The sequence below is a fragment of the Mobula hypostoma genome, chromosome 15 (assembly GCF_963921235.1).
Source record: "Mobula hypostoma chromosome 15, sMobHyp1.1, whole genome shotgun sequence".
Taxonomy (NCBI): domain Eukaryota; kingdom Metazoa; phylum Chordata; class Chondrichthyes; order Myliobatiformes; family Myliobatidae; genus Mobula; species Mobula hypostoma.
In genome coordinates, this window is record NC_086111.1 from 71,564,613 (window position 1) to 71,587,625 (window position 23,013).

Consider the following 23,013-nt stretch of genomic DNA (forward strand, 5'->3'; position numbering starts at 1 on the left):
TCCAATATTTGCAGAATCCCTTGTGTTTTGGAGTGTTTTAGATTGAGAATTAATGAGCTCATGACCCAGGTATTAATTAAGCAACCGTTTGGGTGAGATATGAAACAGCCATGGATTCTTCAAACAATCTTGTTTCTCCCATAAGCCTTACAATTGGCAGTATATTAGTGCTGAGATCATTGCTGGAATATTATATGAAGTACTGTGAAAATGATTTATTTATTGGTTGTTGGTACTGTGTGCCATGCTGTGTAGAATCAACCTGTATCATGGTTCCAATGCTTCCTGCACCAAGTTGTACCCACCCTGCACAAAAAGGGGAAGATCACAAACACAAGAAATTATGCAGATACTGGAAATCTAGAGTAACACAAACAAAATACTGGAAGAACTCAGTAGGTCTGGTAGCATCTATGGAGTGGAATAAAGAGTCGACGTTTTAGACCCAGATCCTTCATCGGGACTAGAAAGGAAGTGGGCGGAAGACAGAGCAAGAAGGAGGGGGAGGGGAAGGATGGAACCAGACAAGGGAAAAGGTGGGTGCACAGGTGAAGGAGGGGTGGATGAAATGAGACGATCAGAGGTGATAGGTGGAAAAGGTAAAGGGTTGAAGAAGGAATCTTATAGGAAAGGAGAGTGGACCATGGGAGAAAGGGAAGGAGGAGGGGCACCAGGAGGAGGTGAGGGGAAGAGAAGAGGTAAGAGGGGAGCTAGAGTGGGGAACTGAAGAAGGAGGAAGGCAGAAAAAATTACCAGAAGTTATGAGAAATCAATGTTCATGCCATCAGGTTGGAGGTTACCCAGATGGAAAGTAAGGTATTGCACCTCTGACATCATCGTTCTTGTGATCTTTTGAGATCAGTTTGCTTAACATCCCACTGGTTTCACCTGCAATACTTTAAGTCATTCATTAGAATTCAGTTATGCACTGAAGTTTCTTCCTGCACATATTTTGTTCTGCTGCAACTAAAATAAAACAGCAGGGGTCCTTTCTTCCATATTCACATTTTGAACCTTGTTGCAAATATTTTCATCAAAGCCAATATTGTCAATGCTGTGTGATAAAAGCTTGCCATAGCGGAATTGGATCTGTGCTGTTGGTACAATGATAGCAGTGTACTCTTCTAAAGTCATGGTTTCATGGCCTTTTGTACTACCACATTCATCAATGTCCAGCAGATGTTGTCACATCTCATCTGTATATCAAGATAGAATGCAGGAGGGATGGGTCAGATTGATCTTAGAGTAGGTTAAAAGGTTGCTGCAGCATCGTGGGCCAAAGGGCCAGCACTGTGCTGGAGTGTTCTATTTTCTATATTCATTGCATACAACCACACTTATTGATGTTCTATACATCATGCATTTTTAAAAACTACCCCTTTCCCTGTGAACTCTGAGACATAGGAGCAGAATTAGGCCATTCAGCCCATCTGCTCCACCTTTTTATGGGATAGACCCTGTTTGGGGTGTTGGTGGTTTTCACCCAATGGTCAGTGTCTGGTATGGTATGTTGGACAGAACGATCACTACCTGTCACTCTTGACTTCTTCAGCTCTACCTGGGAAATTCAATTTGCCAGAACATCCAGCAATAATTGGAATGTGTCAGCAAGTGAAATGATCTCGGGTCCAAGAGCTCTCATCCAATTTTCCCATGACATACAAGCAGTCTGATGCTGTGCAAACTCGAAGCGACAGCCCTTACCTTGAGCTTCAGCGGAATTAAGTTCTGGTTTATATTAGTTTTGCTTTCACTAGCTGTGAAAGAGTTTATGTGTCTATGGTGTGAGGAAATGAGTTTAACAACGTTCCTTGTTTCTGTTTCCCCGTGGCAAAAGTTAACACTGCAGTGACTGATGGTGTATGCTGCAGCTTTCTGTCACCATTCCAATTGCAGCTCAGAGTAACTAACTCCCAAGTAATTCCCAGTGAACCCTATGAAATCCCCAATAACTTTTGGTCACCTACCTACAGGAAAGATGTAAACAAGGTTGAAAGAGCACAGAGAAAGTTTACAAGGATTTTGCTGGGTCTGGAGGACCTGAGTTGTATGGAGGGATTGAATAGGTTAGGATTCTGTTCCTTGGAATGTAGAAGATCGAGGGGATATTTGATAGAGGTATACAAAATTTTGAGGAGTTTAGATAGAGGAAATGCAAGGAGGCTTTTCCCACCGAGGTTTGATGGGACTACAACTAGAGGTCATGGGTTAAGGGTGAAAGGTGAAAAGTTTAAGGGGAACATGAGGGGAAACTTCTTCAGATGGTCATGAGAGTGTGGGATGAGTTGTCAGTGCAAGTGGTGCACGAAGGCTCGATTTCAACGTTTAAGAGAAGTTTGGATAGGTACATGGATGGTCCTGGTGCAGGTCGATGGAAGTAGGCAGTTTAAATGGCTTGGCACAGACTAGATGGACCAAATGGCCTGTTTCTGGTGCTGTACTTTTCTACAACTCAATGACTTGATAGAGTGTAAAAGTTTACAAGAGGCATAGAAGGAGTAGACTAGCATGTACCTTTTTTTTCTAGGGTGGCAATGGTCAATACCAGAGGTACTCTTTTTGCAGTGAGCAGAGGGAAGTATAGGGGGATGTCAGAGGTACGTTTTTCCACACAGAGAATGATAGGTGCCTGGAATGCACTGCTAGGGGTAGTGGTAGTAGAGGCTGAAACATTAGAAACGTTTAAGAGACTCTTAGTAGATAGGTGCATGGACATAAGAAAAATGGACGGCTGTGGACAAATACTCATTAACAATGACTTTTTTTAATAAGGTTAAGTCTTTATTCCCTGGAGCGCAGAAGAATGAGGGGAAATCTTACAGAGGTGTACAAAATTATAGGGGGTATAAATAGGGTGAATGCTTGCAGGTTTTTCCTTCTGTGTTGGGTGAGACTAGAACTGGAGGTCATAGGTTAAAGGTGAAAGGTGAAATATTTAAGCGGAACCGGGGGATTTTCACGCAGAGGCTGGAACCTGGATCACCCACAGAAACAATTTTTTTGTCATGGGAAACTGTCTTTACTGGACCGGGTCTACATGACACACAATATTGTCTTCTGACGTGTGCAAGTTAGCTGCCAAATTTCCTTCGTTTCAGGAATGCCATCACTTCCAAAGTGCTTCACTGGCTGTAAAGCACTTTGGCACAAGACACCACACTCAGTGGCTAGTTTATTAGGGACACCTGCACTCCTGCTCATTAATGCAAATATCTAATCAGCCAATCCTGTGGCAGCAACTCAATGAATAAAAGCACACAGACATGGTCAAGAGGTTCAGTTGTTGTCAGACCAAACATCAGAATAGGGAAGAAATGTGATCTAAGTGACTTTGACCGTGGAGTGATTGTTGGTGTCTTGAGTATCTCAGAAACTGCTGACCTCCTGGGATTTTCACACACACACACAGTCTCTAACGTTTACAGATAGTGTTGTGAAAAAACAAAAAGACATTCAGTGAATGGCAGTTCTGTGGGCGAAAATGCCTTGTTAATGAGAGAGATCAGAGGAGAATGGCCAGACTGGTTCAAGCTGACAAGAAGGCAACAGTAACTAAAATAATGACACGTTACAACAGTGGTGTGCAGAATAGTACCTCTGAACACACAATACATCGAATCCTGAAAGAGATGGGCTACAGCAGCAGGAGACCATGAACATACACTCAGAGGCCACTTTATTAGGTACAGCAGGTACTTAATAAAGTGGCCACTGAGTGTAAATAGGTCTTTTTCCAGATGTCTTTTCCACTGTAATGGGAAGATGAACCACACCTACTGGGAGCGACAAATGAGTACAAAAGCTAAATTTAGCCATAAAGCTCATATTCCCAGAATAAATAATTTAATATAGAAACTACTGAATGATTTCTTAGGAGGAAACAAAAAGAAAAACTTAAAATTTTTTTTTTAATTTTGAAGGCAGACTTGCGATTTTATGACAATGTTGTGTGTCTTTCTGATGAGGTGAGATGCCCACAGGTGGAACAAAACAAGTGATGAACTTGTTCAAGCTTTGAGTGAGGGGAAGGTCCAGCTTTCGCCGGGGTTGAGAGGCTTCCGACACACACTTCAACGAAGAGCCTTCATCTCATCTACAGAATGGAAACCTATGATTGCTCGACTTGGGTGTGAGGAGTGCAGTCTTGGGTCATTGCTTAGCATACGGTGTTGGAAAGAGTTCAACCAACAAGGTTTGATGTAAGTGTAAAATAAAATATATGGGTTGGCATTGTAAAATGGATAATTTGCCATGAAATGCAATGGCATTATTTGAAAGAAGGAAATAGTTAACAATGAATGCAGTTTTTAAAAAAATTGTAATTTGTTTCTTCTTTGTAATCATTGTTGCTAACCTGAAGCAGATTTCCTGGCTCTTTGGTTCCTTAGAGTCTGGTTGTAAGGCAATTTCCTTCGGCGGTCTGAGAAGTAGATGTAAGGTATCTGAATCTTAGATATTTTAAGGTAATACCGTCAGTACAATGGCCGACAAGCTGTCATGTGCATAGTTGGTCTTGGAAATGACGTTACTTGTATTTGATCCAGTTTTCCCTTTGTTGTACTCCTAATCCATATTCTATAAAACTTAAATGCCGTTATAACACCGAGAATCTCTCTGAGTGTGGGCTCCACAGTTTTCTCCCAGGACACAAAGAAATGCTTTCAGACAATGGGGGACAGACGAGCTGAGGGAAACTTCACTGACAAGTGGGAGAAGTCGGCACACAGGAAAGGAAACATCTCTTTAACTTTCAAAGTCTTGCCAGAGCCTGAGTTCCACAAAGTTCTGATGAAAGTTGCTAGGCAGAGTTTGTTTTTGTTTTAAAAACACCATGGGAAAAGAAAGGGTTTTCTTCGTTACTTCTGATTTGAAATTTATTTTCAACTACATTTCCCCAATTAATTCTATTCCATAGAAATCCGTGCCTTCAGAATTTCCAGTATCACAAATCAGTTGCATTTTCAGATGGTAATCGCTCCATAAGCCATGCTTTCAAAGACGCCAACACCTCATTAACAATATCTGGCTGCTCATGGTGGAGGTCATGAAAGGCACTCTGAAAGATCTGGCAGAAATTCATAAGAATGAGAAGTAGGAATGACTGAACATCAAAAGACCATTGAAATGCATTATTATGCTTCAAAAACATCTTCTTAGTGCTTCAGAAACTCAAATTTACTTGTTAATGAAATGAAAGAAGAAGTTATTCCTTCACCAAGGAGTTCTAACTGGTTTTAGTAACATTCTAACCTGTTGTATCACTAACATGAGAAAGTGCAGGTGCTGGAAATCCAAAGCAACACCCACAATATGCTGGAGGAACTCAGCAAGTCAGGCAGCATTTATGGATATGAATAAGACCTTAAGACATAGGAGTAGAATTAGGCCATTTGGCCCATCAAGTCTGCTCTGCCATTCAATCATAGCTGACCCTTTTCTCCCCCTCCTTAGCATCACTTCCCGGCCTTCTCCCCATAACCTTTGACGCCATGTCTGATCAAGAACCTATCAAATTCTGCCTTAAAGACACCTAAAGACCTGACCTCCACAGCTGCCTGTGGTAACAAATTCCACAAAGTCACCATGCTCTTGATGAAGAAATTTCTCTGCATCTCTGTTTTAAATGGATGCATCTCTATCCTGAGTCTGCGCCCTCTTGTCCTAGACTCCCCCACCATGGGAAATATCCTTTCCACATCTACTCTGTCTAGGCCTTTCAACATTTGAAAGGTTTCAATGAGATTCCCCCCTCATCCTTCTAAATTCAAGCGAGTACAGACCCAGAGCTATCAAACGTTCCACGTATGATAATCATTTCATTCTCGGAATCATCCTTGTGAACCTCCTCTGAACCCTCTCAAAATGCCAGCATATCTTTTCTTCGGTGAGGAGCCCAAAATTGTTAACAATGCTCAATTGAGGCCTTGATGCCATGTCTGATCAAGAACCTATCAAATTCTGCTTTAAATACACCTAATGACCTGACTTCCACAGTTGCCTGTGGTAACAAATTCCACAAATTCACCACGCTCTCAGCGTCTTTTAGCTTAAGCTTTCTAATCACCTCTGGTTCATTACATAACACCCAATCCAGTATAGCTGATCCCAGTAGGGTCAATGCCAACTGCTCTAAAATGCGATCTCGTAGGCATTCAACAAACTGATTCTCTTGAGATCCATTACCAACCTGATTTTCCAATCGACCTGCAAGTTGAAATCTCTCAAGACTATCATAACATCGCCTTTTTGACACACATTTTCTATTTCCTGTTGTAATCTGTGGCCCACATCAAAGCTACTGTTGGGAGGCCTGTATATAACTGCCATCAGGGTCCTTTTGCCCTTGCAGTTTCTTAACTCAGCCCACAAGGATTCAACATCTTCCAACCTTATGTCACATCATTCTACTGATTTGATGCTATTCTTTACTATCAGAGTCACGCCAACCACTACCCCCCACCCCGCCTACCTTCCTATCCCTCCAATACAAAGTGTAACCTTGGACAGCTCCCAACTACAGCCATCCTTCAGCCACGATTCAGTGACGGCCACAACATCAGACCAGACTATCTGTAAAAGTGCAACAAGATCATCCACCTTATTTCTTATACCCCATGCACTGAGATATAATGCTTTGCATGCTATATTTACTACCCTTTTTGATTTTGCATCCTTAGGCTTGCAGCCAATAGGCTGATTATTTCCTGGCAAAATTTACACATTACTATTTAAGTATTTATAGTTTTATTACTATTTATTATAATGGTGCAACTGTAACGAAAACCAATTTCCCCCGGGATCAATAAAGTATGACTGTGACTATGACTTAATGTACTGATAATCACCCTAATGGCTGCAATTTTGTCCTATCATCTGCCCTTCCTGACAGTCTGACTGCACGCTATCTTTGCTTTTTTACCATCCATACTGTCCTCAGCACAATCAATGGACCAAGTAGTATAATTCTGCTGCCATGTTTTATGGTCTATGTTCTATGACTAGGGGGTCTGAGTTATAGGGAGTGGTTGTCCAGGCTAGGTCGATTCCTTGGAATGAAGGAGACTGAAGGGTAACCTTACAGAGTGTTTAAAATCACAAAAAGTGGATGGTAACAGTTTTTCCCCAGGTAGGGAGTGCAAAACTAGGGGACATAGGTCCATTTTAAATTTCTCCTCCCTCATCCTAAGCCTGAAGGGCAACTTTTCTCATATTGAGCGTGGTGGGTTGCCAGTGAGACGGGGACAATAGTATCATTTTCCTGGTAACATCCTCGTAAATCTATTCTGCACTCTTTCCGATTTAATCATATATTTCCTATGAGGGGATGTCACAGAGAAATGGTATTTTATTAGATTGGCATTTGGGACATGCCTGTCCTAGCATGTGAAATCACCTCCTAGCAGTGGACTGGGCGTATGAGATCAATAGAGAGATCCAACAGGCAGAAAGCTGTTTCTGCAATGCTTTGCGGAGAGTGACAGACATGACAAGGCACAGAAGAAGTCATGGTCATCCATTGCAAGCAAGGAAGACCCCAGTTTGTGATGGTTACTCATTCCACTAGACCCATTTTGCTGAGCTCGAGTGAGTGGGAAATGTTCCAGTGCAACTTTTTTTTCCACACAGGTCTCCAGTCATTATTGGATATGATGGACAACCAATAGATTGGCATGGATGAATTAGGCTAAAAAGCCTGTGTCTGTGACTGTATAGCTCCATGAAACTTTGAATCTATATACTGTTATGAAGGAAGGTGGCGGGGGGTGGGAGTTGGGGAACAGAGGTTGGAAGGTGACAGGTGGAACAAGATGTCTTCTCCCTTTGTTCATCTTTCCACGTCCACCAAAACTCCCGTCTGGTTCCATCTTCCCCTCATGGTCTCCCTATCCAGTTCCACAAGTTCATCAACCCCACCAGCCCTTCCATATCACAATGCTATATAGACCATAAGACCATAATACATAGGAACAGAGTTAGGTTATTCAGCCCATCAATCATGGGTGATTTATTCTCCCTTTCAATCCCATTCTCTTGCCACTCTCTGTAGTCTTTGACACCCTTACTAATTAAGAACCTATCAGCCTCTGCTTTAAATATGCTCTCTGACTTGGCCTCCACAGTCATCTAAAGCAATGAATTCCACAGATTCAGCACCCTGTGGCTAAAGAAATTCCTTCTCACCTCTTTATTCCTTGGTCCACCATCCTCTCCTATCAGGTTCCATCTTCTTCAGTCCTTCCTTACTTCCATCCATTACCTCCTAGATTCTGACATCATTTCCACTCTCACCCTCCCCGTCCCTCTCCCCACCCTCATATTCTGCCTCTCTTCTACTTTCTTTCCAGTCCTGACAAAAATTCTCAACTCGAAACATCTCAACTTGTTGACAAAACACTTTTCTGTCTGGCCTGCTGAGTTCCTCCAGCATTTTCTTGTGTGTTTCTTGAAATGTCAGCTGCTCATTTCCCTCCACAGATGCTACCTGACCCACTGAGTTCCTTTGCTGCCTTGTATGTTCCTCTAGATTTACAGCCTCTGAAGCCTCCCTTGTGCCTGCACCTCAAACTAGTATAACCCTGCATTTGAGTATTTATTTAAAGATACAGTGCAGAAAAGGCCCTTCAAGCCATGCCACCCAGCAACCCTTGATTTAAACCTAGCCTAATCACAGGACAATTTACAAAGGCCAACTAACCTACTAACCAGTATATACTTTGGACTGGGGGAGGGAACCAGAGCACACCCAGATGAAACCCACATGCACACAGGAAGGAACACACAAACTTGCTTACAGAGGGCACCGGAATTGGACTCCAAAATTCAAGGCTCTGGAGCAGAATTAGGCCATTGGACCCATTGACTTTGCTCCAGCATTTCATCATGGCTGATCCATTTCCCTCTCAATCCATTCTCCTGCCTTCTCCCCATAACTTTTCACATCCTGACTAATCAAGAAACTATCAACCTCCCCCTTAAATGCCCCCAGTGACTTGGCTTCCATAGCCACCCGTGGCAACAAATTCCACAGATTCATCATCTCTCTGTCTAAATAAATCTCCTTTCATCTCTGTTCTAAAGTGATGTCCTTCTATTCTAAGGTTGTGCCCTCTGGTCCTTGACATCCGCACTATAAGAAATATTCTCTCCTGTCCACTCTATCTAAGCTTTTCAATGTTAAGTAGGTTTCAATGAGACTCCACGCCCCCCCATCCTTCTTAATACAAGCAAGTACAGGCTCAGAGACTTCAATTGCTGCTCATATGGTAACCCTTTCATTTCCAGAATAATTCGCATGAATCTCTTCTGAACCCTCTCCAATGTCAGAACATCCTTTCTTAAATAAGGGACCCTAAACTGCTCATAATACTTCAAGTGATGCCTCATCAGTGCTTTATACAGCCTCAACATTACATTCTTGCTTTTATATTCTAGTCCTCTTGAAATAAATGCTAACATTGCATTTGCCTTCCTCACCATCGATTTAACCTGCAACTTAACCTTTAAGGAATCCTGCACATGGACTCCCAGGTCCTTTTGCACCTCAGAGTTTTGAATTTTCTCCCACTTAGAAAATAGTCTATCCTTTCATTCTTTCTACCAATGTGCATAACTATATACCCTCCTACACTGTATTCCATCTGCCGCTTCTTTGCCAATTTTCCTAATCTGTCTCAGTCCTTCTGCAGCCACTCTATTTCCTCAACACTACCTGCCCTTCCTCCTATCTTTGTATTGTCTGCAAACCTGGGCACAAAGCCATCAATTCCATAATCCAAATCATTAGCTTACAACATGGAAAGAATCAGTCCTATCACAGACCCCTGTGGAACACCACTAGTCACTGGCAGCCAATCTGAAAAGGATCCCTTTGTTCCCATTCTTTGCCTCCTGCCAATCAGCCAATGCTCTATGCATGATAGTATATTTCCTGTAATACCCTGGGCTCTTATCTTGTTTAGCAGCCCCATGTGCAGCACCTTGTCAAAGGTCTTCTGAAAATTCAAGTATACAACATCCATCAATTCTCCTTTGTCTATCCTGCTTGTTATTTCTTCAAAGAATTCCAACAGATTTGCCAGGCAAGGTTTTCTCTAAAGGAAATCATGCTTACTTTGGCCTATTTTGTCATGTGCCTCCAAGTATTCTGAGACTTCATCCTTAATAATCAACTTCAACATCTTCCCAACCACTGAGGTCAGACTAACTCACCTATGGTTTCCTTTCTTCTGCCTCTCTCCATTCTTGAAGAGTGGAGTGTCATTTTCAATTTTGCAATCTTCCAGAACCATTCCAGAATCTGGTGACTCTTAAAAGGTCATTACTAATGCCACCACAATCTCTTCAGTTATGTCTTTTAGAACCCTGGGGTGTAGTCCATCAGGTCCAGGTGATTTATCTACCTTCAGACCTTTTGTTTCCCAAGTACCATCCCTCTAGTAATGGCAACTGCACTCTCTTCTGCCTCCTGACACTCTCGAACTTCCAGCGTACTATGAGTGAAGACTGATGCAAAATACTTATTCAATTTGTCCACCATTTCCTTGTCCCATTTCTATCTCTCGCGTAATTTTCCAGTGATCCAAAATCTACCCTTGCCTCTCTTTTACTCTTTATATATCCCAAAAAACATTTGGTATCATTTTTGATATTATTGGCTAGCTTACCTAAATATTTCATCGTTTCCCCGTTATGTTTGTTTTTTAGTTGCCTTCTGTTGGTTTTCAAAAAGTTCCCAATCCTCTAGCTAACCACTAATTTTTGTTCTATTATTTGCCCTCTCTTTTGCTTTTATGTTAACTTTGACTTCCCTTGTCAGCCACGGTTGAGTCATTCTGCCTTTAGAATACTTCCTCTTCTTTGGGATGTACCTATCCCATGCTTTCCGAATTGCTCCCAGAAACTCCAGCCATTGCTGCTCTGCTGTCATCCCTGCCAGTGTCCTCTTGCAATCAACTTGGACCAGCTCCTTTTTCATACCTCTGTAATTCCCTTTACTCCACTGTAGTACCAATATATGTGACTTTAGCTTCTCCTTCTCAAATTGCAGGGTGAATTATATCATATTATGATCACTGTTTCCTAAGGGTTTCATTACATTAAGCTCCCTAATCGTCCAGTTCATTACACAACATTTAATCCAGAATTGCTGATCTCTAGTGGGCTCAATCACAAGCTGCTCCAAAAAGCCATCTCAAGTCATTCCACACATTCTCTCTCTTGGATGAAGTTGATTCTAGCATCAACTTGATTTTCCCAATCTGTCTGCATATTGAAATCCCCCATGACATTGCCTTTTTGACATGCATTTTCAATCTTTCATTTGTAGACCTCATCCTGGCTACCGTTCAGGAGGCCTGTAGATAACTTCCATCAGGATCTTCTTACCCTTGCAGTTTTCCACAAGGATTCCCACTCTAACCACAAGGATTCAACATCTTCCAGTCCTATGTTATGTCTTTCTAAAGGTTTGATTTCAGTTTTTACCAGCAGAGCCACTCCACCCCCTCTGCCTGCCTGCCTTTCCTTATGATTGTGTATCTCTGGATAGTAAGCTCCCAACTACAATCGTCTTTCTGCCATGACACCATGATATTCACAACATCATACCTGCCAATCTCTAACTGCGCCACAAGAACATCTAACTTACTCCCTATACTGCATGCATTCAAATATGCCACCTTCAGTCCTGCATTTGTCACCCCTTTCAATTTTGTCCCCCTTTTACGCTGCAACCCATCCCACTGACTGCAATGTTGCCCTATCATCTTCTACTGTGGCGCCCCATGTATTATCCCAAGTATTTAAGAGTTAAGCAAACTTATGTTACACCAGTTTTAGTATTTTGTTCGTGTGGAAAGATGCATCACCTTAAACGTTTTGTCTATGCTTGCCACCTTGCCGTACATGATGAAGGAACCCCTGATGTCTGAGAGTGCGTCCCAATCACCATGCATTATCAACAGAGGAGAGCTGATGGTGGGGAAAACCTTTTCTATCTTACTTAGTGCATGTAACACCTCAACAAAGTACTTTACATTCACTGGTCCGTTACAGACGAGAGGATCATTTATGTAGCTCACCACCTGCAAAAATGAGAATGGTTTTCAGCATGCTGGCAGCTGAGTGAATCTTAGTAACTAAATGAATCACTTGAAAGCAAAATTCAAAGTAAATTTGTTATCAAAGTACATCTATGTCACCCTGTGCAAATATGAGATTCATTTTCTTGCAGGTGTTCAGAGTAATTACAAAGAAACGATAGAACTAATGAAAGACAGCAACAAAGAAGATGAACTAACAACCAATGTGCAAAAGGCAACAAATGGTACAAATGCAAAAAGAAAATATAATAATAATAAATAAGTGAGCAATAAATATCGAGAACATGAGGTGAAGAGTCCTTGAAAGTGTGTCATAGGTTGTGGGAACAGTTCAGTGTTGGCTCAGTGAAGTTGTTCCATCTAGATCAAGAGATTGAGGGGTAATAGTTCTTGAAACTGGTGGTGTGAGTCTTGAGGCTTCTGTACTCCTTCCTGATGGCAGCAGTGAGAAGAGAGCATGACCTGGATGGTGGGGGTACTTGATGATGGATATTGCTTTTGTTTGACAAAGATGAGAACATAAAAAGATCAGAATCACCAGAAAGCATCAGTAAGACCAAGGAATTGACAGTGGACTACAGGAATGGAAAGTCAAGGGAACACACATCAGCCCTCATCGAGGGATTAGCAGTGGAAAGGGTGAACACTGTCAAGTTCTTGGTGTCAACATCACTGAGGATCTATCTTGGGCCCAACATATTGATGCAATTACAAAGAAGTTACTACAGTGGCTGTGTTTCATTAGGAGTTTGGGAAGAATTTGTATGTCACCAAAGACTCACAAGTTTCTGCACATGTACCGTGTAGAGCATTCTAAATGGTTGCATTGCTGTCTGGTATGCAGAGGCCACTGCATAAGCTATAGAAAGTGGCAAACTCAGCCAGTTCTATCATGGGCACTAGCCTCCTCACCACTGCGGTGCCTCAAAATGGCGGCATCAATCATTAGGGACCCTCATCACCCAGGACATGCCCTCTTCTCATTGCTACTATCGAGGAGGAGATACAGGAGCCTGAAGACACACACTCAAAGTTTCAGGAGAGGTTTCTTCCCCACCCCCATCAGATTTCTGAATGGACAATGAATCCATGTACACTACCTTACTATTCTATTTATTTATTTAATTTATTTTTAGAAATATATTTCTTATTGTAAGTTATAGTTTTTTATTATTAAGTATTGTAATGTACTGCTGCTGCAAGCAACAAATTTCACAATGCATGCCAGTGATATTATTATCACTGACATACAGTATGTTGTAAAATTGTTTGTGTAGCAGCAGTACAATGCAATACTTTAAAAGTTACAAGTTAGAAAATAAATAAATATTGCAAAACAGAATAAAATGGATTCATGGACCATTCAGAATCCCGACGACAGATGTACATACTGAGCCAATGTATACTAGAGGTGGAGGGTAGAATGGTTGATAAGTTCCAATCAAGTGGCCTACTTTATCCTGGATGACATTGAGTTGTTGAAGGTTGTTGGAATTGTACTTTTCCAGTCAAGTGGCAAATGTTCCAAAGTTCAAAATTAAACTAAATATATTACAAAGTGTGTATACTACCCTGAGATTCATTTTCTCACAGGCATTCATGGTAGAATAAAGTAATACACTAGAATGAATCAGAAACAAAACACAAATAAAGACTGACAAACAACCAATATGCAAAGAAGACAAACCATCCAAAGACAAATAATAATAATAATCACATGGCAAACATCATTCACCAAAATCTTGCTTTAAAATACAAACTTATTAAAGAAGCCTGATCCAGTTTTAGAGTCGGAATACCACAAATTATATTATGACAGATAGGGCAATTACATAATAATCTGTTATTACAGATAGGACAATCCATAATAACCATCCAGATATAATAATAGAGGATAAATAAGCAAGAACAGCTTACTTAATAGATACAGCCATTCCAAACACACATAACTTACAGAAATCAATAAGTGAAAAACACCAGAAATATGCTGAATTAGAAGAGGAAACTGAAAGACTTTGGAACATGAATGTATACATTGTCCCGATAATTTCCACCCCCCCCCACTTCACCATTCCCCATTGCCTTTTCCCTCTCTCACCTCATCTCCTTGCCTGCCCATCCCCTCCCTCTGGTGCTCCTCCCCCTTTTCTTTCTTCCATGGCCTTCTGTCCTCTCCCATTAGATTCTCCCTTCTCTGGCCTTGTATCTCTTTCACCAGCTCTTTACTTCACCCCTCCCCCTCCTAGTTTTACCTATCACCTTGTGTTTCTCCCTCCCCTTCCCCCACCTTTCAAAACTACTCTTCTTTTTTTTCCCAGTCCTGCTGAAGGGCCACGGCCTGAAACGTCAACTGTACTCTTTTCCCATAGATGCTGCCTGGCCTGCTGGATTGGGCATGGAACTAGCAATCCTATCCTTTGAAAACCTAGAACTACAGAAACGCCAACAGAAGCTCCAAAGACCCCATCCTTAAGAAGACTTAAGAATGCATGCGGTGAAAGTGGAGGCCACAAGGCCAATCAACCTTCCTTCAGCCCAGGACTGAGGACTGTGGCAAGCTGCTGTTGGTTGTCCTATGTCCCAGTAAGGGTGATGGGGTCAGGAAGAAGAGGTAAAATATACTTTGAACCATTGAAATATTATTAGCTGTTTTCGTATTATCTTGGGAAGTAGGGAAGTTTTCACTGCTGATATTTGATACAATTCAAAAGGACTAAGACGTGAAAGGCTATGAACAGCACTGGCAAATGGGATCAGTATATTTCTTTATTTAATTGTTTGTTTTATTTCTTACATCCAAGGGGGGTAAAAATCTTTATATTGCGTCTCTGTCGCAATATTCAAGCAAGAAAGAGGAGAAATGAGGGAAGGTATTGCCCAAACCCTGAAATTGTATATATAATTGTTTTGCATAATGTATGTACAGTCAGATATGCAATCAGATCAATGTGTATTGATCAATCTGATGACCTGGTGAAAGAAGCTGTCCTGAACCCTATTGGTCCTGAACCTAATCTATGTAAATAAGCTATTTTATGTATATATAGAGCTACATCAACAGATTCATATAGAATCCATTGAATTCCTTATTTAACTAGGAAAAGACCGACACACCTCATGTTCGTTGGTGGATATTGCATGGGGATCTATGTACCCCAGGGGTAAGCGTGGTAACATGTGATACATCACTTTGGCCAGAAACATCTAGAGTAGAGAAAACAAAAAGAATTTGAGTAAAGTCCCTGCCCTTGATTAGACGCTGTTCTCGTAGAGATCTGGGGCTGTGGACAACTGAGATGAGAAGATGTACGTCACCGATTGGATCCCAGCACACATCAGGAACTTGGGGCTGGAGGTCTCACGGCATTCTTACACACTGGGATTAAAATTCCTCGGTCACAGTGGGGGGGGGGTGTATGTTTGGGTCACCGAACTGAAATGAAGAGCCAATCATAGTGGACAAAATTGGTGTCAGAGACATGAATGGCCTTTTCTGGAGTATATTTGGAATGTAGAACATAGCCCAGCACTGGGAAAGGTGCTCCGGCCCATGTCGTCATGCCAAACTAATTAAATTAGTAATTAAACATCAAATGTAGTGAGCGGGAAAATAAATCAGGCACAATCGAATGGTGGAGCAGACTCAATGGGCTGAATTGCCTAATTATGATCCGATCTCTGTGGTGTAACTCATCTCTTCTGCCACTCAATGTCCATATCCCTCCATTCGCTGTACTTTCACCTCATAGCCTCTTAATTGTCTCTGTAGTATCCATCTTCACCACCACCCCTGGAAGCACATTCAAGGTACTTGCCACTCTGTGTAGAAGAACTTGCCCTGAACTTTCCCTTTAAATTTACCGCGTCCCACTTTAAATGCATACTCCTTACTATTAGACATTTTGAACCTAACAAGAAGACACTGGCTACCTACTCTGTCTTTGTTTCTCATAATCTTATAATCATCTACCCGTTCTCCTCTCAGCATCTGCAGCCTCAGAGACAGCAACCCAAGTTTGTCTAACCTCTCCATGTAGCACATATCCTCTAATCCAGGCAACATCCTGGCAAACCTCTTCTGCACTTTCTCCACAGCCTCCTGTAATGGGGTGAATGCAAAACTCTAGATCAGGGGCTCCCAATCTGGGGTCCACAGACCCCTCAGTTAATGGTAGCGGTTCAAAAAAAAAGGTTGGGAACCCCTGCTCCAGACGCAGCCTGATTAGAGTTTTATAAAGCTGACACATAACTTCTTGACTCGAACTCAAAGCCTTGACTAATAAAGGCAAGAACACAAACGCCTTCTTTACCACATAGCTACCTTCAGGAAGATATGGATTTTAACCCCAAGATTCCTCTGTACATCAACACACTTAATTATCCTGTCATAACTGTGTACTGTCTCTTTGCATTTGGGGCGTATGGGGTATTCGGGGAGAGGCAGCTCCTCTGGTGAATGGACTCGTTGTGTCCAGTCTGGGGCAGCTCTCTCGCCTTTGGTCCCCACCAGACATTCAACTCTCATCTGTGGCTTCAAGTAACTGTTGGCGTGCAACGGTGGCCACACCCTGGTACACCACTTCGACAGGTGGGCTAAACCAGGTGAGGGTAGCCGTCGGGCCTCATACCCCGGTGAGGTAGGGACATGCCTGTCCTAGCATGTGAAGTCAGCTCTGGCAGACTGGGGGGCGGGGTGCGATGAGATCTATAGTGAGATCCAACAGCCAGGTGGTTCTGCAACGCTCCGTGGAGAGCAAAGGACATGATGAGGCACAGAACAAGTTATGGCCAACCATTGCAACCAAGGAAGACCCCAATTGTGACGACTACCTGTCCCACAGAAGCTGGATTTTGAGGTCAGGTGAGTGGAACTGTCCCAGTGCAGCAGCTTTTCCATTTTAAAATCTCTCCTGTACAGGATTCCTGTCATCATCGTATACGATAGAAACTGCCACCCCCTTTACATTTGACATCCCAAAGTGCAACACCTACACTTGAAAGGATTAAACTCCATCTGCCATTTCTCTGCCCATATCTGTAACTGATTTATATCCTGCTGTGTTCTTTGGCAATCTACACTATTCACAGTGCCACTGATCTTTGTATCATCTGCAAATGTGTTGGGAAACAGGATTAGTGTGAATTAGATGGGGACAACAGAGACAGCAGAAGCTGGAGTCTGGAGCAACACACAGTCTACCAGAGGGACCCAGTGGGTCAAGTAGCATCTGTCGGAGTCATTGCCATTGAGTCCTAGAGCACGGCTGCACAGAAACAGCCCCATTGGTCCATGCTGAACTGTTACTCTGCTTAGTCCCACTGATCCGCACCTGGACCATAGCCCTCTGTACCCCTTCCATCCATGCACTTATCCAAACTTACCTGAAATGTTGAATTTGAACCCACACTTCCCCGGAGAGAAAGGAATTGTCGACATTTTGGGGTCAAGACCCTGCATCAGGACTTAGATCTGATAGTTTCGACCCAAAATGTCGATGATTCCTTCTCCCCTCACAGATGCTCCTCGACTCCCTGAGGCCTAGTGGTCACTTAGAACTCATTGTGCCCAGTGGGGTACCATGGTAACAGAATGATCAGACCTGCTCTGACTACATGGAGCAAGAATGGGTGCCGGAGCAAATGGAACCTAATAGTACTGGAAACATCTGGTGTTTCAAGAGTCTGTTTTTACCTTAATTGGAGTTGCTGATTCAGGATTCATGAGGACCAGGGGTGCTAGAAAAATTGCCCCTGCCACAATATTTGGTCTCTTGTTCATGATATAGATTTGTATCAGTCCTCCCTGGAATGCAAGAAGTGGCAGAAATGGAAGAATAAAGACATTTATTTAGCTCCTGTCACCGCTTAGAGCAATCCCAAGGCTAGTAAGTTATTTTTAAGTTCAGACACTCTGAGAACATTGAATATAGAAGACTACAGGGATAATTCAGCAAACACGCGAAATCGCAGATGTTGGAATCCAGAACAAAATGCTGGAGGAACTCAGCAGGTCAGGCAGCATCTACAGAAAAGAGTAAACAGTTGATGTTTCAGGCCGAGACCCTTCTTCGGGACTGAGAAGGAAGGAGGGGTAAGGGGAAAGAGGCTAGCTAGAAGGTGATAGATGAAGCCAAGTTGGTGGGAAAGCTCAAGGGTAGGAGAAGAAGGAATCCGACAGGAAAGGAGTGTGGACCATAGGAGAAAGAGGAAGAGGAGGGGACCCGGGGAAGTAGTAGGCAGGTAGAAGACGTAAAATGTAAGAGTGGAGAATAAAGGAAAAGGGGAAGAAATTTTGTTCAGGCATCTTTTCCCTTGCCTGTCAGTCCTGAAGAAGGGTCTCAGCCTGAAACGTCGACTGTTTCAAGATTCAAGTTCAACTATATTTATGATCAAAGAATATATAAATTACACAACCTTGAGATTTGCTTGCTCTCAGGTAGCCACAAAACTACCTGAGAAGAACCCAAGAAACCCCAAAGAACCCAATTAAAGAAAAAAAAGAATAAAAATAAAAATAAAAGACCAGCACTCGATGTGCTAGAGAAAGAAAACAAAATACAGAGCATGCAAACAACTGAAGCGAACAACGGCGTTCTGAACCAACGGAGTCCTCAGATCAGAACCCCAGTGTAGGCCCACAGCCTCTTTTCCACAGATGCTGTTTGACCTGCTGCGTTCCTCCAGCATTTTGTGTGTGTGTGTGTTGCTAAGGATAAGTCAGCAACGTGTGTGCCAATCATGGTGCCAAATCATGCTAAAACAAACTGCCATATATCTCCATGTTCACATGTTCATCTAAAAGCCTCTTAAGTGCCACTATTGCCTCGGCCTCCACCACGGCCTCTGGCAGTGGATTTCAGGCACCCACCACTCTGTGTAAAAACAAAAACTAATCATACGCACCCCCTTTAAACCTCTTTCCTCTCATCTTAAAGCTATGCCCTCTAGAATTTGACATTTCCACCATGGAAAAATGCTCTAACTACCCTGTCTCTGCCCCTCAACATTTTATAAACTGCTGTCCGGTCTCCCCACAACTTCTGATGCTTCAGAGAAAACAATCCAAGTTTGTCCAACCTTTCCGTATAGCTGAACCCTCTAATCCAGGCAGCAAATCCTGGTGAACCTCTTCTGCACTCTCTCTGAAGCCCCCAAGCCCCTCATGTCATGAGGCGACTACAGAAGGTGGGTAAAACTAGCAATCACTTTGAACAAAGCAATTGCTACAACACTGTCAGATAATCTGATCTTGTGTTGATTGAGGGACAGATATTGCAAAATGATGGCGATACCAGAGTAACACCAGTCCCCTCTACCAGCGGATTGGGGAGTAGGGGCCACTCTGGCTAGAAGAGGTGACATCTCAGACTCGAGTTAACGGCAGCCAGCTTCCACACTGATGTCCTGGAGGCTCTTGTTGCTTGGATGGTTTGGTAGTACAGTGTACAGCATTCGTTACATTGAATCTGACTGATGCCCTGAGCATGTTTAACAGGATAAAATCCAAGGCAGAGTACAAAGTAAATGGCAGGATACTTGGTAGTGTGGAGGAGCAAAGGGATCTGGGGGTACATGTCCTCAGATCCCTGAAAGTTGCCTCACAGGTAGATAGGGTAGTTAAGAAAGCTTATGGAGTGTTAGCTTTCATAAGTTAAGGGATAGAGTTTAAGAGTTGCAGGGTAATGATGCAGCTGTGTAAAACTCTGGTTAGGCCACACTTGGAGTATTGTGTCCAGTTCTGGTCGCCTCACTATAGGAAGGATGTGGAAGCATTGGACAGGGTACAGAGGAAACTTACCAGGATGCTGCCTGGTTTAGAGAGTATGCATTATGATGAGAGATTAAGGGAATTGGGGCTTTACTGTCTGGAGAGAAGGAGGGTGAGAGGAGACATGATAGAAGTGTACAAGAGGAATAGATAGAGTGGATAGCCAGCGCCTCTTCCCCAGAGCACCACTGCTCAGTACAAGAGGACATGGCTTTGAGGTAAGGGGTGGGAAGTTCAAGGGGGATATTAGAGAAAGTTTTTTCACTCAGAGAGTGGTTGGTGCGTGGAATGCACTGCCTGAGTCAGTGGTGGAGGCAGATATACTAGTGAAATTTAAGAGACCGCTAGACAGGTATATGGAGGAATTTAAGGTGAGGGGTTATATGGGAGGCAGGGTTTGAGGGTTGGCACAACATTGTGGGCCGAAGGGCCTGTACTGTGCTGTACTATTCTATGTTCTATGTTCTATGATAGAGAAGAGGGAAGTGCAGACAACACGCTGGTAAGGGGAAGGAATCTGTAAAGACTTCCAGACTATAGAAGTTGTGTTGGTGACGATGGTTGGGCAGCACCATAATGTAGTGGCGAGCATAACGCTTTACAGTGCCAGCGATCAGAGTTCAGTTCCTATCTGTAAGGAGTCTGTGCATTCTCCCCATGACCACATGGGTTTCCTCCTGGTGCTCCGGTTTCCAAAGACATACAGGTTAGAGGTAGTAAGTTGTGGGCATGCTACATCAACACCAGAAACGTGACCTGGGATGGTGAGGGTCCTTAATGATAGATGCCAGCTTCCTGAGGCACTGTCTCTTGAAGATATACTCAATGGTGGGGAGGCTTGTGCCCGTGATGGAGTTGGCTAAGTCTACAATCCTCTGCAGCCTCTTTGAATCCCTGCACATTGGAGCCTTCCTACCAGCTAGCGATGCCACCAGTCAGAATGCTCTCCACACTACATCTGTAGAAATTTGCTAGAGTCTTTGATGGCATACCAAATCTCCTCAAACTATTAATGAAGTATCGCCATCGGCGTGCCTTCTTCATGATTGCATCAATATGTAGGGCCCAGGAGAGACCCTCTGAGATATTGACAGCTGCTCACCCTCTCCATGACAAACCCATTGATGAGGACTGGTCTGTGTTCTCCTGATTTCTCTTTCCTGAAGTCCACAATCATCCCTTGGTCTTTCTGATATTGAGTGTGAGGTTGTTGTGACACCACTCAATATGCCGATCTATCTCACTTCTGTATGTCTCCTCATTGCCATCTGAGATTCCGCCAGCAGCAGTGGTGTCATCAGTGCAAGTGGATAAGATGGTAAAGAAGGCGTATGGCATGCTTGCCTTTACTGGTAGGGGTGTTGAGCACAGAACATAGAACATAGAATAGTACAGCACAGTACAGGCCCTTTGGCCCACAATGTTGTGCCAACCCTCAAACCCTGCCTCCCATATAACCCCCCACCTTAAATTCCTCCATATACCTGTCCAGTAGTCTCTTAAACTTCACTAGTGTATCTGCCTCCACCACTGACTCAGGCAGTGCATTCCACATACCAACCACTCTCTGAGTAAAAAAACCTTCCTCTAATACCCCCCTTGAACTTCCCACCCCTCACCTTAAAGCCATGTCCTCTTGTATTGAGCAGTGGTGCCTTGGGGAACAGGCGCTGGCTATCCACTCTTTCTATTCCTCTTATTATCTTGTACACCTCTATCATGTCTCCTCTCATCCTCCTTCTCTCCAAAAAGTAAAGCCCTAGCTCCCTTAATCTCTGATCATAATGCATACTCTCTAAACCAGGCAGCATCCTGGTAAATCTCCTCTGTACCCTTTCCAATGCTTCCACATCCTTCCTATAGTGAGCTGACCAGAACTGGACACACTACTCCAAGTGTGGCCTAACCAGAGTTTTATAGAGCTGCATCGTTACATCGCGACTCTTAAACTCTATCCCTCGACTTATGAAAGCTAACACCCTATCTTAACTACCCTATCCACCTGTGAGGCAACTTTCAGGGATCTGTGGACATGTACCCCCAGATCCCTCTGCTCCTCCACACTACCAAGTATCCTGCCATTTACTTTGTACTTGGAGTTTGTCCTTCCAAAGTGTACCACCTCACACTTCTCCGGGTTGAACTCCATCTGCCACTTCTCAGCCCACTTCTGCATCCTATCAATGTCTCTCTGCAATCTTTGACAATCCTCTACACTATCTACAACACCACCAACCTTTGTGTCGTCTGCAAACTTGCCAACCCACCCTTCTATCCCCACATCCAGGTCGTTAATAAAAATCATGAAAAGTAGAGGTCCCAGAACAGATCCTTGTGGGACACCACTAGTCACAATCCTCCAATCTGAATGTACTCCCTCCACCACCACCCTCTGCCTTCTGCAGGCAAGCCAATTCTGAATCCACCTGGCCAAACTTCCCTGGATCCCATGCCTTCTAACTTTCTGAATAAGCCTACCGTGTGGAACCTTGTCAAATGCCTTACTAAAATCCATATAGATCACATCCACTGCACTACCCTCATCTATATGCCTGGTCACCTCCTCAAAGAACTCTATCAGGCTGGTTAGACACGATCTGCCCTTCACAAAGCCATGCTGACTGTCCCTGATCAGACCATGATTCTCTAAATGCCCATAGATCCTATCTCTAAGAATCTTTTCCAACAGCTTTCCCACCACAGACGTAAGGCTCACTGGTATATAATTATCCGGACTATCCCTACTACATGTTTTGAACAAAGGGACAATATTCACCTCCCTCCAATCCTCCGGTACCATTCCCGTGGACAACGAGGACATAAAGATCCTAGCCAGAGGATCAGCAATCTCTTCTCTTGCCTCATGGAGCAGCCTGGGGAATATTCCGTCAGGCCCCGGGGACTTATCTGTACTAATGTATTTTAACAACTCCAGCACCTCCTCTCCTTTGATATCAACATGCTCCAGAACATCAACCTCACTCATATTGTCCTCACCATCATCAAGTTCCCTCTCATTGGTGAATGCCGAAGAGAAGTATTCATTGAGGACCTCGCTCCTCCCTTCCACAGCCTCCAGGCACATCTTCCCACCTTTATCTCTAATCGGTCCTACCTTCACTCCTGCATCCTTTTCTTCTTCAC

General features: G+C 43.3%; 1 protein-coding gene and 1 long non-coding RNA gene across 2 annotated transcripts in view; one reads left to right on the forward strand and one right to left on the reverse strand.

Moving 5' to 3' along the window:
• Positions 1-3,781: 3,781 nt before the first annotated feature.
• On the forward strand, positions 3,782-15,133 carry LOC134357135 (uncharacterized). The gene is made up of 3 exons (XR_010020525.1): positions 3,782-4,199; positions 12,233-12,325; positions 14,471-15,133. It is a non-coding gene; the product is annotated as an uncharacterized LOC134357135 (long non-coding RNA).
• Positions 4,943-23,013, reverse strand: part of LOC134357134 (monoglyceride lipase-like) — a 32,875-nt gene continuing 14,804 nt past the window's right edge. Inside the window, exons 4-7 of the mRNA XM_063068432.1 lie at positions 17,794-17,904; positions 15,216-15,305; positions 11,868-12,083; positions 4,943-5,065 (exon numbers count right to left, since the gene is read on the reverse strand). Of these exons, the coding sequence (XP_062924502.1) occupies positions 4,943-5,065; positions 11,868-12,083; positions 15,216-15,305; positions 17,794-17,904 (540 nt within the window). The remainder of the gene's footprint in view (positions 5,066-11,867; positions 12,084-15,215; positions 15,306-17,793; positions 17,905-23,013) is intronic.